The sequence below is a fragment of the Maylandia zebra genome, linkage group LG5 (genome assembly GCF_041146795.1).
Source record: "Maylandia zebra isolate NMK-2024a linkage group LG5, Mzebra_GT3a, whole genome shotgun sequence".
NCBI lineage: Eukaryota > Metazoa > Chordata > Actinopteri > Cichliformes > Cichlidae > Maylandia > Maylandia zebra.
In genome coordinates, this window is record NC_135171.1 from 20,478,182 (window position 1) to 20,490,633 (window position 12,452).

The window sequence follows — 12,452 nt, forward strand, 5'->3', positions numbered from 1 at the left end:
GGTTTGGGATCACACATGAGGATTCTTTTTGTGCGTGTAGACGTTGCTTTTGTTTCATTTCCTGGTTAAATCACTAAGTACACACAGCAGGGAGAGTCAGAAACACAGAACGCCATGGACATTGTAGATTAAGGAGTTTCCTTACTCTGTATATTACCTCTTCCTATTAGCCGGTCAAAAATAATTTGACAGAGTGGAAAAAAAGAAAAAAAATCGGGAAGAAAAACAACTTGATTAATAAAAAGGTCACAGCTGGAAGTCAACACTTATTTGAAGAAAGAGAAATCAGATTCTTGCAAAGAGACACAAAATGTTAAAAATGAACTGTTCTCCATTACCATCCGCTGTCTCCATCATGCTCGAGCGGCTCTGTCCCCGGCTCATCCCTCGGACGACAGCGTTGGAGGGCAGGTCCACGCGTGGGCCTCTGGCCGGAGGGGCCACAGCTGTCACATCTGGAGGAGGTGCACTATTCTCTGAGTGGGCTGTAAGGGAAAGCAGTGAGATGTCCACGTGTTTTAATGGGACGAATGTACTGTAGCTATAATTTTAATTTTAAATTTAAAAAATAAAAATAAAACACTCATGCATTAGCAAAAACAAAAGACTATTATTACCTTCACACATGGCAGTGAAAAGCCCTCAGTTTATTTGTATGTGAAACACTACTCACAAGCTAACTATAGCTGGTAGGTTTATGTACTCTGCATTACAGGATTAGGCTATATTAAAGCTAGTTGTGCAGCATTACATAAATTGACCAATCAGATGATCCAAACTTTTTACCTGCTGCTTTTCCTCCAGTTAAATAATTAATAAGTCTACTGTCCTTTGCTTTAACATACACAACGTCTGCACAGAACATTCTCCACACAGGCGCACGTCTCACCAATGCGACTGTGAGCCAGCATGTCCGTCACCGCGGCAGTGCGAGGCTGCTCGTGGGGCTGGTGCTGAGGTTGGTACTGTGGTTGGTGGTGAGGCTTATAAAGAGGCTGGTACTGCGGTTTGTACTGAGGCTGAGGTTGGCTCTGAGGCTGTGGTTTGGCCTCCTGTGAGAGGGTGGAGGAGGCCGAGGAGGAGGTGGAAGAGCCCTGGACGATGTGGTTGACCCAAGACTCCGGGCTCTGCAGGTTGGGGTTGACCTGAGGCTGGGGAGCAACCACTGACGACTGCCTGCGCACGGCTGTCTCATCTTCGGATCCAGACGAGGAGTCTTAGTGCCACAAAACAAAATGTAAATGTCCATAATTCTTAACTAAAAAGTCCAACTTTAATGCCTTCGCACGTCCTACCTGGTGGTGTGCGTGTTTCAATGGGTGACTGCACGTATGTGGACCTGCGTTTGGTAGGCATGGGGAGCGCCATCTTCTCCTCCTTATGTTTAGCCAAGGCAGCTTGTACTGCCTCAGTATGGATATCTGTATTGACACAAACACATTTAGTTTAGGTAGAGATTAGTTCCAATGGCTTTGGATCTCATTCAGAGCAACAAAACAAAGAAGGCCACAAAGAAAAAAAGCTGTTCACATTCTTTCAACATGACTCAAGAATGTACATTTTGTTTACTACCTCCATTTATGGTCTTTTTCTTCCATTAGTGAGACCTTTTTTTTTTCTTGTTATATGAAAGTTTATTGAACTACTTCAAAGAGTCACTGCTGTGTGAATAACATTTTCATATGTTTGAATGATTTCCATAGGGGATCTCAACCGAGGAGCCGAGCCCCCTAAATGAGATTTCAAGGCACAGTAACTAACTTTAGGAGTCCCACGATAAAGAGAAAAAGAAGAAGAGAAAAATCTAGCAAGCTTGCAAAATAATGATGAAAAACATTACTTTGCTTTAGCTGGTGACAGCATTTTTTTGAGAGCAGGAGTGCAGTGTTATGTCTATAAGTCATGTTTAAAACTTGAAGAACGGTGACAGGTGAGAAGCCTGAAGAAATCCTTACAGGAAGACAGCATTTTCCCAATGAAACGGCACACAGAGAGGAGAGAGCCAAGCCGTGTATTAGCCCACTCACATGCCTACACGCGCAAATGCACACAGTAATGAATGCCGAGATACTTTCACTTGATGACACCCACAGGCGCATTAAAAGGCACCGCGTAAACAGACGCACGCTCAGAACACGCGCCACAAAAGACGACTTAGGGAATTTTCACATCTATCGACTGGAGGGCATCATTTTTGTTGAAACGTCAACAGATTTAAATAAATCACAGAGCACAGCTCATTTCACAGCAGCAGTGGGGACCATAATTACATAACTGTCATTCTGCTTAACAGATTGTTCTCAGCTAAATCATTCGCTCTCATAATGTGCTGTTGCGCATCCTCGCACCGGAGCGTCAGGAGAGACGACTCCTTGCACATGTCCGGGAGGATGAGGGCGGTTTCCACGGTGATGGGCACAGTGGGGTGCGTGGCAGCTTGCGGTGAGTTTTACTCCAGTTCCAATCAATACTGACATGTGGGCAGCTGAGGACCTTTACTTATGTCTTTGATGCATGCCCGTTTTATTTATCTTCTTAATCTGAATCTAAAATGGTGTACATAAAACATAAAACATAAAGTGTAATCATAGCGAGAGCAGCTCCAGAAAGCAGTCAGCGGTGTATTCGAGTGAACTCCGTAGTGACAGGCTGTGTAAGAGGTGTAATAACTGCAGGAAGCCAGAGGCAATTAAATTGTTCTGCAGTCTGTTAAAATTATAACCACCTTATTTTTTCTGTTCCTCACTGCTGCAGTTTCTACTATTCTTACATTATTTTAGGCTGTAACACTTCTAATTAGAAATCTCTGACCTGCCATTTTCTAACAACATGACTCAAGGTCATCAAGTTCATTTTTTCTGTCGAGTAGGATCACAACTTTGGTTCTGATAGAAACTCCTCATCGGTTTTTGGATGAACTGCCATTATAAGCCTACTATAGTAATCCTTTGTTCCCCAGAGGGGTACACCTCCTGACTTTAGTGATCTTCTTTTTTTCCTCATGCCACCATCAGAAACACATTTGCATTTTTATTTTATTTTTTATGTAAAATGTGTCAGTACATGCTGCCAGCCTTTATCACGAGATATCCATGTGCCTCAGGGTGAAATGTGACACTTTTGATGATTTTTTTCATTAGTGCAAAATTACAACAAAGTACCTCAAAACTGATGGGCTCAGCTTTAGCTTCTGTTTTACTGCACATTAACAAAACGTGTGCAAGCTAATTAACGTGCTAACATCAGTTATTAGCATTGCCGTTGTACATGGCAAGACTAACATTCAGCTTCAGCATACACCCCCATAAACTTACTACCACAACTCTTCTTCCCCTCACCTACAGCCGGCTGTGGCAGATTCCCTTTTAACAGGAAGAAACCTCCAGCAGGTTTCTTCCTGTTAAAAGGGAGTTTTTCCTTCCCACTGTCACCAAATGCCTGCTCATAGAGGGTCATTATTGTTGGGGTTTTCTCTCCATTATTGTAGGGTTGCTACTATACAGTATAAAGTGCTTGAGGCAACTGCTGTTGTGATTTGGTGCTATATAAATAAAACTGAATTGAATGGAATCACCACAGCTTCAGACTTAGTCGTGTAGCCTAAAATTTGCAAAAGGGAACAAGATCAGGAACAGAAATATTGGTTTATACATTCTGTGCTGAAACGGTTTTTGTTGATTTTCTCCAAACCTCAGAGTTAAATATGCAGTATGTGGACACAGTATTGGGCCAAACAATGCCTTAATCTTGGAATTCAGGTGTATAAAACCAAAGAAACCTAGCCACACAGCCTGCCTCTAAAAACATTTCTGAAAGAATGGGTCCTCTTAGATTTTAGTTGAATAAACATAATTGTGAAAACATCAATGTGTGTGGTGTTGTATTTCCTCAGTGCATCAATATATTTGCATATTCTGTATTTTCCAGCATGTAAAGGAACTTCTTGTCCACTGTGACACTCCTTTTTGTTCTCATCCTGCAATATAAACTTAGTTGAGGAATACCATCTGCCATTCAGCTTGGTTTTATTTTACATTTTCTCATCTCTCAATTTAACCACTTTTGCAGTATTTGCAATTCTTTATACCAGAATTCATTTCATATGTCGGAGACTTTCGAGACTACGAAAACATTGTGGAACGAAGCACAACAATTCTGGGAGCAATTTTCATTCCACTATGGAATCCAAATTAAGGGTTTTGAACCACAGAAGTGACTGTGACATAGACAATAACACAGATAAATGCATGTGTCTCAAATCTAAATTCACTGCCCACTACACTGTAAACTACTGATTGTCTTATAAAAGAGCAGTAACTGAATACACAAGGGAGCTTTATTGCCAAGTTTCACTCACAGTAAGTATAACAATCATAGCCTGACCAACATAACAACAACCTATTTTGAAGCCAGGACACAAATATAGCTTTTGGGGACTTTCAATATTTAAATTCTTATCTATCGTGCAATGCCATCAGCGAAACATCAAAACAAAGATTTATTTCCTAACACAGACCTGTTATCACAATTTCAATTTAGCCTCTACTGAGTTTTTTTAAGCTCTAATCTTTCTGAATCCTCCAACCAGATTAAACAAAAATAATGTATGTTGCCCCTGCCAGTAAGATTTTCTGTAAAGCTGAAACATTTTTAGACAACTCTCCACTAAACTCCAGTCTGACAGACAGACTTTAGATTAGTCAGCCTGGCATTTAGCATGCTGCACAGGCTGAGAGGCTTTTTAAGAAAAGAACCAGCAGGGTGTGGGTCAGCCCACAGGGAGATGCTTTTAGAGCCCGACTCTCAGTCAACAAACACTAGTTGTGTCCTGCACACGTGCTTTGTGCTTCTCTTGTCTCATCTTCACGTGAAAAGGAAACAACCATCTCTGAATCAAGGAGGGGGCCAAAGGGTACATCTTCAACACGTAACAATGCTGAGATCGCAGACATTCACTACTCTCTGAATGGTACTCGTGACTATTGATCATCAGTCTTAACAAACTTACACAGTAATGATCATGAAACTGGCTGCACAGCCCCACTGTTAGTCAGTGGTGTTGGTTTTGATCATTAAGTAAATATAGTGTTTATGAGGCTGAGGAAATCTGCAGTAAGCTGCAGAAGATGTCACATGGATGAGTGACGAAACGTTTCTCCCACTGAAAACACAGCGGCTGAACAGAATCAACTTTCTCGGATCTTTACCACTTATATAGGATTTTTTTGTAAAAAAAAAAAAAAAAAAATCTGTATTCCCCTGCTCTCCTCACAACCTTCTCATACATAGCCAGCCACTGACATCACTCTTCTGCCTGAGAAGGGGGTCCTCACTAAGGGGGCTTCCCAGCTGCGGCAAAGCACTGCTGTCTGCCTCGCTCTCACACACACACACGTTCCCCACAGCTCTTTAATTTGTCCCTTTGAAACAGCCCAGGATCTGAGCTTAAAAACAGACTGTTGTCGGATCGTTTCAGCTCTGAAAACTGTGCTGTAGTGTGCTGTACCGCTGGTGTGACCGTGGTGGGACAACCAAAGTGGGATGAAGAACATTTTGGCGCTGGACTTCTTGCTCACCTGATCTGTAGCGGTCATCCCGGGTTCCTCCACTGCGATGCGTTCTGCGAGTGCGTCGCTCACGATACCGGGATGAGCTGGAGGGTGGAGGTGCATGGCTCGAGGAACTAGGAGCAGGAGGCTGTACATTTTGAGGAGGTGGTGCTGTAAAATAAACACAAAATACATGCATTGTTACAAAACAATCAAAAACTGCTTTACATACTCATTTCTGCAAACACTTTGATTTAATAGGCAGAAGACTTTCCTGTAACAGGCCTTGGGTATCTGCTGAACTTTTAACTGTTTCTGTTAAACACTATCTGTTTAACTGTGCTGTGGAAGGTGATGATTTGGTTTATGTCCTTCTGCACTACCCGCCAAGAGTCAGAGCCATATAGCAGCACTGTCTTAACATTGCTATTGTAGAGCTGGAGCTTGCTTTGGATCCTATATATTTCTCAGTCACCTAAAAGCACCTCTAGCTTTGTTCACTCTGGCTGTGATGTTTTTATGGGCTCTGTTGTGGCTGCTCACCAGGCTACCAAGGTACATGAATTCTTAGCAACGGGGTGGCTAGAGGAGGAGGTAGAGCAGGTCATCATCTACTAATCAGAAAGTTGGTGGTTTGTAGTCTTGGACAAAGTATTCAAAGTATTCTTGGACAAGATACTGGAATCTGAGTTGCTCCCAAATATGTGTTGTTCATCAGAGTGTGAACAGAAGCAGTGAATAAATGAAACGGTGTATAAAGCACATTGAATGTTCACCTGGAGTGGGAAAGCACTGTATAGGAATCAGACCATTTAATATTCTTCAGAACCTCAGTGATGATAGTAATGATATTAATGAGCATCACAACAAAGACTGGATAGTTTTCTCTGTTTTAGGAAAACCTCAAATGCCACTTTAGCCTTTTTACCATGAAACCATGTTGCTGTCATATGTGCACAGTGTGGCTGTGCATTAAGCACACCATGTATACTTGTCATGTCAATTGGTCTCTGCTATCGCTATTATTACAGATGGCCGCTCCTCTGTGAGTCTGGTTCTGTCAGAGGTTTTTCCTATTAAAAGGGGGTCCTTCCTTCCCACTGTTGCCAAGTGCTTACTCTGAGGATTGTTGCGGTTTTCTCTATAATATTGTAATATAAAGCGTTTTGAAGTGACTTTTGCTGTGATTTGGCGCCATATATTTGAAATCAAATTGAACTGAACTGAATGTAAATTTCAAATGACATGAAAAATATTAAAATTGATTTTTTTTGTGTGTGTTTGAAGCTACATTTATTTTTTTTAGGTGGGCTTTTTGGACGTTGTTTTAAGGACATGGATTGTCATATTCCAACTGAGAGAATCAGCTCGTGTTTGTCTGCTTTGTAGATCTGCTGTTCCAAGTCTGTTTTTTTTGTTTTTTAATTTCATTTTTGTAACATAATAAATAAAAAGCTACTAAAAAAAGCTATGGGTGTGAAATGATTCTATTTTTAAATATAGTTTTTTAATTTAAGTCAAGAACAGATTCTTTGCCACGGCAAAAAGACAAAGAAAATATTGTTTTGAGTATGCCTAAGCAAGACAGGAAAACAGCAAAGACACGAGGGATGCACATCTATGCTTAGCCCGATCAAAAAAGGGATTATGAACACTTACGTGGAGTGTGGATTATGTAGGGAGCCAGAAGTTTTGCCCTTTTCTTCTCATAGCCCTTCTGTGTGATGTCACCTGTAGAAAAAATAAAATAAAATAAAACTCTGTATTGCTTCTGAAAAAATGAGCATAAGATATGCCACCATAAAAATAACAAAACATCTCAAACTCTGATTGTTTTATTTGATGGAATTCAAATATACACCAGTTAGACTGTCAAAGGTGCTCATTTGAACCCTGAACTTTAATAAGAAATGTTATGATGGTAGTGTTTTCACATTTCTCTTTGCCATTACAACAATATCAGCATTATTAATATCACTTTTTCCCTCTCATTAACCCTGCTTCAGCAGAGCAGATCGTAGAAAGACTGTCATAAGGACCAAGCAACAGTTACTCAAGTGTTATCGCAGATCGATGGTAGAATAAACAGCTTCAGCATGATCAGCTTTCTATCTGTGAATGGAGTCAGCGAACACCTGTTCCAACCCACTGTGATAGAAAAAGCAGGAAGCAGCAGGGAAAAAAAGAAAAAAAATGATAAAGAAGATGATGAAAACACAGTTGGACCCACACAGTGTTGCAGTAATCTCTGGAGATGACTGCAGGCGTCAAACATGTGGCTCGATTCCAGCCTCAAAGAAGAGAAAAACAAAACAGGACTAAATCTGGAAACGTACGGAAGCGTGGGCAAGAGATGGGATGATTCAGAGACACCGACAGAAAAGACAGAAGTGTGAAAACTGAGGACAAGAAAGGGAAAAACGGAAATGCAGAGAAGATAAAGCGATGAAGTCAGAAAAAGCTTATGAAGATGAGAATGATGCTGCAAAGGACAGGAGAGGAGGAATCCTGAGCCACGGGTTTGACTTGATCGTATTCAAGTGATAGGTAAGCAGTGTCCTTTCGACACCATCTTCCATCCCTCCTGCCAACAGCCCATCTGCAGCTTCCTCCACCCCACCAGACCCAACACAGCCTGACTGAGCTCTCGGCTGGCCCCGAAGCGATACAGAAACTCTGCCAAACTCTTCTGTGGGCAAAGCTGTCAGGTTTTGAGTTACTAAAAATCCATCTGGAGAGCCCGTACACACTCTTACAGTAATTGTGTTGATCAGCAATGATTCATTCAGTATGTTCACCAGTAGCTGCCCTGGCTGCATTTTAAACTTCATCTCCACATGTCTCTGAAACAACCTGTTATCCTTTTACAGTGCCTGAAAATGTCTGTACGAAGGGGAGATAGCTTTATATCAACTACAAGTATTGGCCGGTCTGATGGAGGACCCTGATGTTTGTGAATCAGCCACTCAGTAGCATAATGCCCTGTGGGCCTCAGTTTTAATCTGTGATTACAATTTAGGATTCTGAGATGCAAAGAAAAATACAAATCTTTCTGGCACTGATTTTTATTCTCTGCCCAGTTACAGCACAGAGGACAACAGAGAGGAGATGAGGATTTTCTGATGTGGTTCCAACAAACCACAAAGTTAAAAGCACTAACGTGAAGTGAGCATCTTGTTACAAAGACAAAGGGTGGAATATAAAGCAGCAAGTGAAGTGTCACTTTTTGAAGTCGGTGTGTTAAAAGCAAAGCAGCATAAAATTGGAACAAAATCATGATGGTTACACGAATCCCCAAAACAGAAGGCCTTCCAGCGCAAACCAAAACAGAAAGAGGTTCAAGGTCACAAATTTGTATGAATTCTTTACAGGAGATGTGCAAAGAAGTTTGCACTGTGAACATGTTATTATTAAATCAACATGAAACGCATATGATTTACAACACATGCAGTCAAGACATCATCCAAGTTCGCTCTGAGTAACTTTGAATCTACTTAGAAAACCGCTCAGAGAAATAGCTGATGATTTGTATCCGCAATTATATGCAAACTTCATCTTTAGATGTCGGTTATGACTAAACAGTCCAGAAAAAAAAATACACCAATACCTTTGAAACTGTAGTTTGCTTAAACTTTAGTTATTCTTATTTTGTAAAGAGTGAGAATGTATGGCCTCACATGTTAGGCTAAAGGTGTTTTTAACTGTGGTGGATATTCAAGCTGGGCCTCTGTTTCCTGCTTTATGATTGTTGGAATTTTTGGATTTGTTGTTATGAAAGGATGAAAACAATAAGAATCACATTTTGCGTAATTGACATTACAGATGATACAAAGATCCTCCGCTTATATTTAATAACTGACTAATCTGCTTGGTCTTAAACAGAACCTCTAACACAACTCTTAAGCAGAAGAGACAGAAAAGCTTAGGCAACCTACAACACAGCCATATAAATTGCCACACTGCTGACATCACTGTGGATAGGACGGCAACAGTGAAAGTGCTCCTGTTTGGAGGATATTGCCTGAGAGACCACTCCAACACAATATCTGCTCGGCGACTGAGGGCCCTTTTTTTCTGAAAATGGAAGAAAAGCAAACACTTCCATAAGTAATGCATGAACAGTACAGTTGGCCACGCTCAGTGACACAATTTATTTTTAGCTTATGTGAACAGGCAGTTTCACTGCAGATAGGCAGAGAGGGAGATGGAGTCAGTGAAGGGGGAGGGGCTTGTGTGGCATTAAATGAATCTCAAAGTAATCACTGTTCCATCTGGATGATTTGAAAGTCATCTGTGTTTTTACGGCTGCGTCATCACATTTGGTCTCCAGCAGTTGAAGCTGAAGGGTTAAACTGATGTGAAAGCATTGCATGCGATCAGTGAACTACAGGTGATTAGAGCCCTGCATGAAAATATGTATGTGTGCTCCCTTATATTTTTTTTTCCATCAATTATTCCTAAAATGTGACTATAAAAAAAAAAACTATTATAATTACCAACATCTTTTTTTTTGTACTTTTCCAAAAAGCTATTTTGAGTGAGGTTTTCCATGGGATTGGAAACACTTCAACGCTTGCAGCTTGTAGCGGTGCCTCGCCCTGTGAATAAAGGGCACAGGAAAAACAAAAAAAACTGATATGGTAAGTTCGTAGAAGAAGGATCAGTTAGTGTGACGCGCCTCAATTTTTCACATCATCATAGAAAAAAAAAAATCAAAGTGCAATATGCTAGAAATGGCTCCAGAAGCATTTATAAAGACTTTGGGGTTTTCTCAGTTCATGATAACTAGCACAACAACTCAAACCACCTTTAGTAGATGGTGTGTTTTATGGATGCCCATAAATCCTATTAAAACCTATTAAAATTTGGAGTTAAAGTTCCAAAGTTTATGCTCTCCTTTACATGTTCCAATGCCGTCCAGTGGGCTGGATTGGAGATCTTTAATGGGCCCATTCTGGCCCCTGGGTTTTATGTTTAACATCCCTAGTCTAGCGATAGAGGAACTCTCCATAGTGTCGGGCATCATACAAAGTTTACACTATGAACACAGCCCAGAAGTGGTGAAAAAAAAATCCACGGGAACGGCAGAGCACCTGCAGATAACTCCACACCGCAACTTAATCTTTGTTAAAGTGTCCAGTGTGAGACAAAAATTGACTGTTCGGTAACACAGATGAGATAAAAATGTAATTTTCTGATAAAAGTTATAAATGTTGTGTTTGGAGGACAAAACAAGTTATGTGGACAGGCCATCAAGATTTGGGACTTGGACAGATTAGGTCTGAATTTCATTGAGAAATTTTGCAGGAGCGTGTCTGAGCAGCAGTCCATGACCATGGACCTCGGTCGTGTTGTGCAAGCAGAATGAGTCAAAGCACACAGGTACATCCACAATGATATTGTTAAAAAATAAATAAAACTAATGTTTTGCAATGGCCAAGGTAAAATCCTGTTTTTCTGACATTCTGTTCAATAACAACAACCCTGAAACATTTATGAGCTGAAATGGTTTTGTTGGGAGATTTTTTCCTCCTCACCATTGTGCAAGTCTCATAAGTAAAGGTCGTCACTGTTTGACTCTTTCCCGCAAAAATACGACGTTTGACAACCTCCCCGTACCCTTAATGACAAAGTTCGGTCCCCTAAATGTATATCACCACCATATTTCAGGCCTGCTTCTCGAGCAAGCAGGCCTGAAATATGACAGAAAGTGCTCACTCCAGGTCTATATTCAAGAATTCCCATACTTTACCAACACTTTTCAGTAAAGACATGAGGCACTACTGTTTTAGTCAGACTGCGTATTTGTGGGTAAATATAATGACATTGTAATTTCACATAAAAAACATTGAAATCCCATTTAATTAGAGGGGAATTACACCCTTAGTTGCAAACCGTATTATAAAATGTTACCAGAAAAAGAGTTAAAAAGATGTATTATTTAGCCCAGCTTATATTATAAAGACAAACATGTCTACACACACTATATGCAAACAGTCAAAGAAATCTGCTCGAGGCAAATCACAGCCCTGCTGAGGTGATGAGGGCCTCACTCGTTAACCCACTTTCTCAGAGTGGCCCAGTCACGTCTGTCCTATTGGTGGAGAGGTCACCATGCGACTATTTCAGTGTTACAGTCAGGTTTCACACGAGGCTGCCGCCACTCTGCTCTCCTGTCTTTGTTTGACAGTTGCATCAGTAAAGGAAACCCGTGCGTGCACCTCAGAGCGTACGTTTTCACTTTCCACGACGTGAAGGGGAGAAACATCAAAGCAGTGCCTTGTCTAAGCCCTCCACACTCTCACACTTTCTAGCTTCAGATTATTTGAATTGCAGCAGGCCTGCACTCTCCTTCCTCCCCACAGGCACTCAGTCTGAATAGTAATTAGCTACTGCCCTCTATTTTCTTTCCCTGCTTCTTTCTCTCCCTCATCACATTATCATTCGAATACTTGGTCTCCAAAAAGAAAAAAAAAGAAACAAACAACTTAAAGTCGTGTTAACACCTGCTTTGTGAAAATTATATAAACACTTGGCAAAATATTACAGAGGAAACGTGGATTTCCTGCCGTTTTCTCTCATCTTACAAGAGCGAATAAGCCTGATGATAATGTGTCTACTATAATCACACAATAGCAAACTCCAAGGAGGATCCTCCAAACGGAATAAAACAAGTTTGTCAGTGAAGTATTCGAATTTACCCAGAGTAACTGACATATGGCCCCTCCTCTTTGGCTCTGGGGCTCCTCTGCATTTGCTGACTGAGTTCAAGGGAACATGTATAAGATTGAACTGAAACCTGGTGGTGACATTTCAGCATTTTGTCCACACATTAATAATATATTAAAGGGACAAAATATTAAGAACACTTAATATTGTGTTGCTTTTAGACAACAAGAAAAC

At 40.8% G+C, this 12,452-nt stretch overlaps 1 protein-coding gene across 4 annotated transcripts in view; it reads right to left on the reverse strand.

Annotated features, from left to right (window-relative positions):
• Positions 1-12,452, reverse strand: part of dip2bb (disco-interacting protein 2 homolog Bb) — a 50,978-nt gene that overhangs the window by 26,311 nt on the left and 12,215 nt on the right. For 2 of the 4 annotated variants that reach the window (XM_004544917.4, XM_004544920.4), the window contains exons 2-7: positions 7,209-7,280; positions 5,577-5,720; positions 1,296-1,421; positions 890-1,216; positions 339-485; positions 146-163 (exon numbers count right to left, since the gene is read on the reverse strand). In XM_004544917.4, coding sequence (XP_004544974.1) covers positions 146-163; positions 339-485; positions 890-1,216; positions 1,296-1,421; positions 5,577-5,720; positions 7,209-7,280 — 834 coding nt within the window. The remainder of the gene's footprint in view (positions 1-145; positions 164-338; positions 486-889; positions 1,217-1,295; positions 1,422-5,576; positions 5,721-7,208; positions 7,281-12,452) is intronic. The other 2 variants (XM_004544919.4, XM_004544921.4) reach the window with 1 other exon arrangement.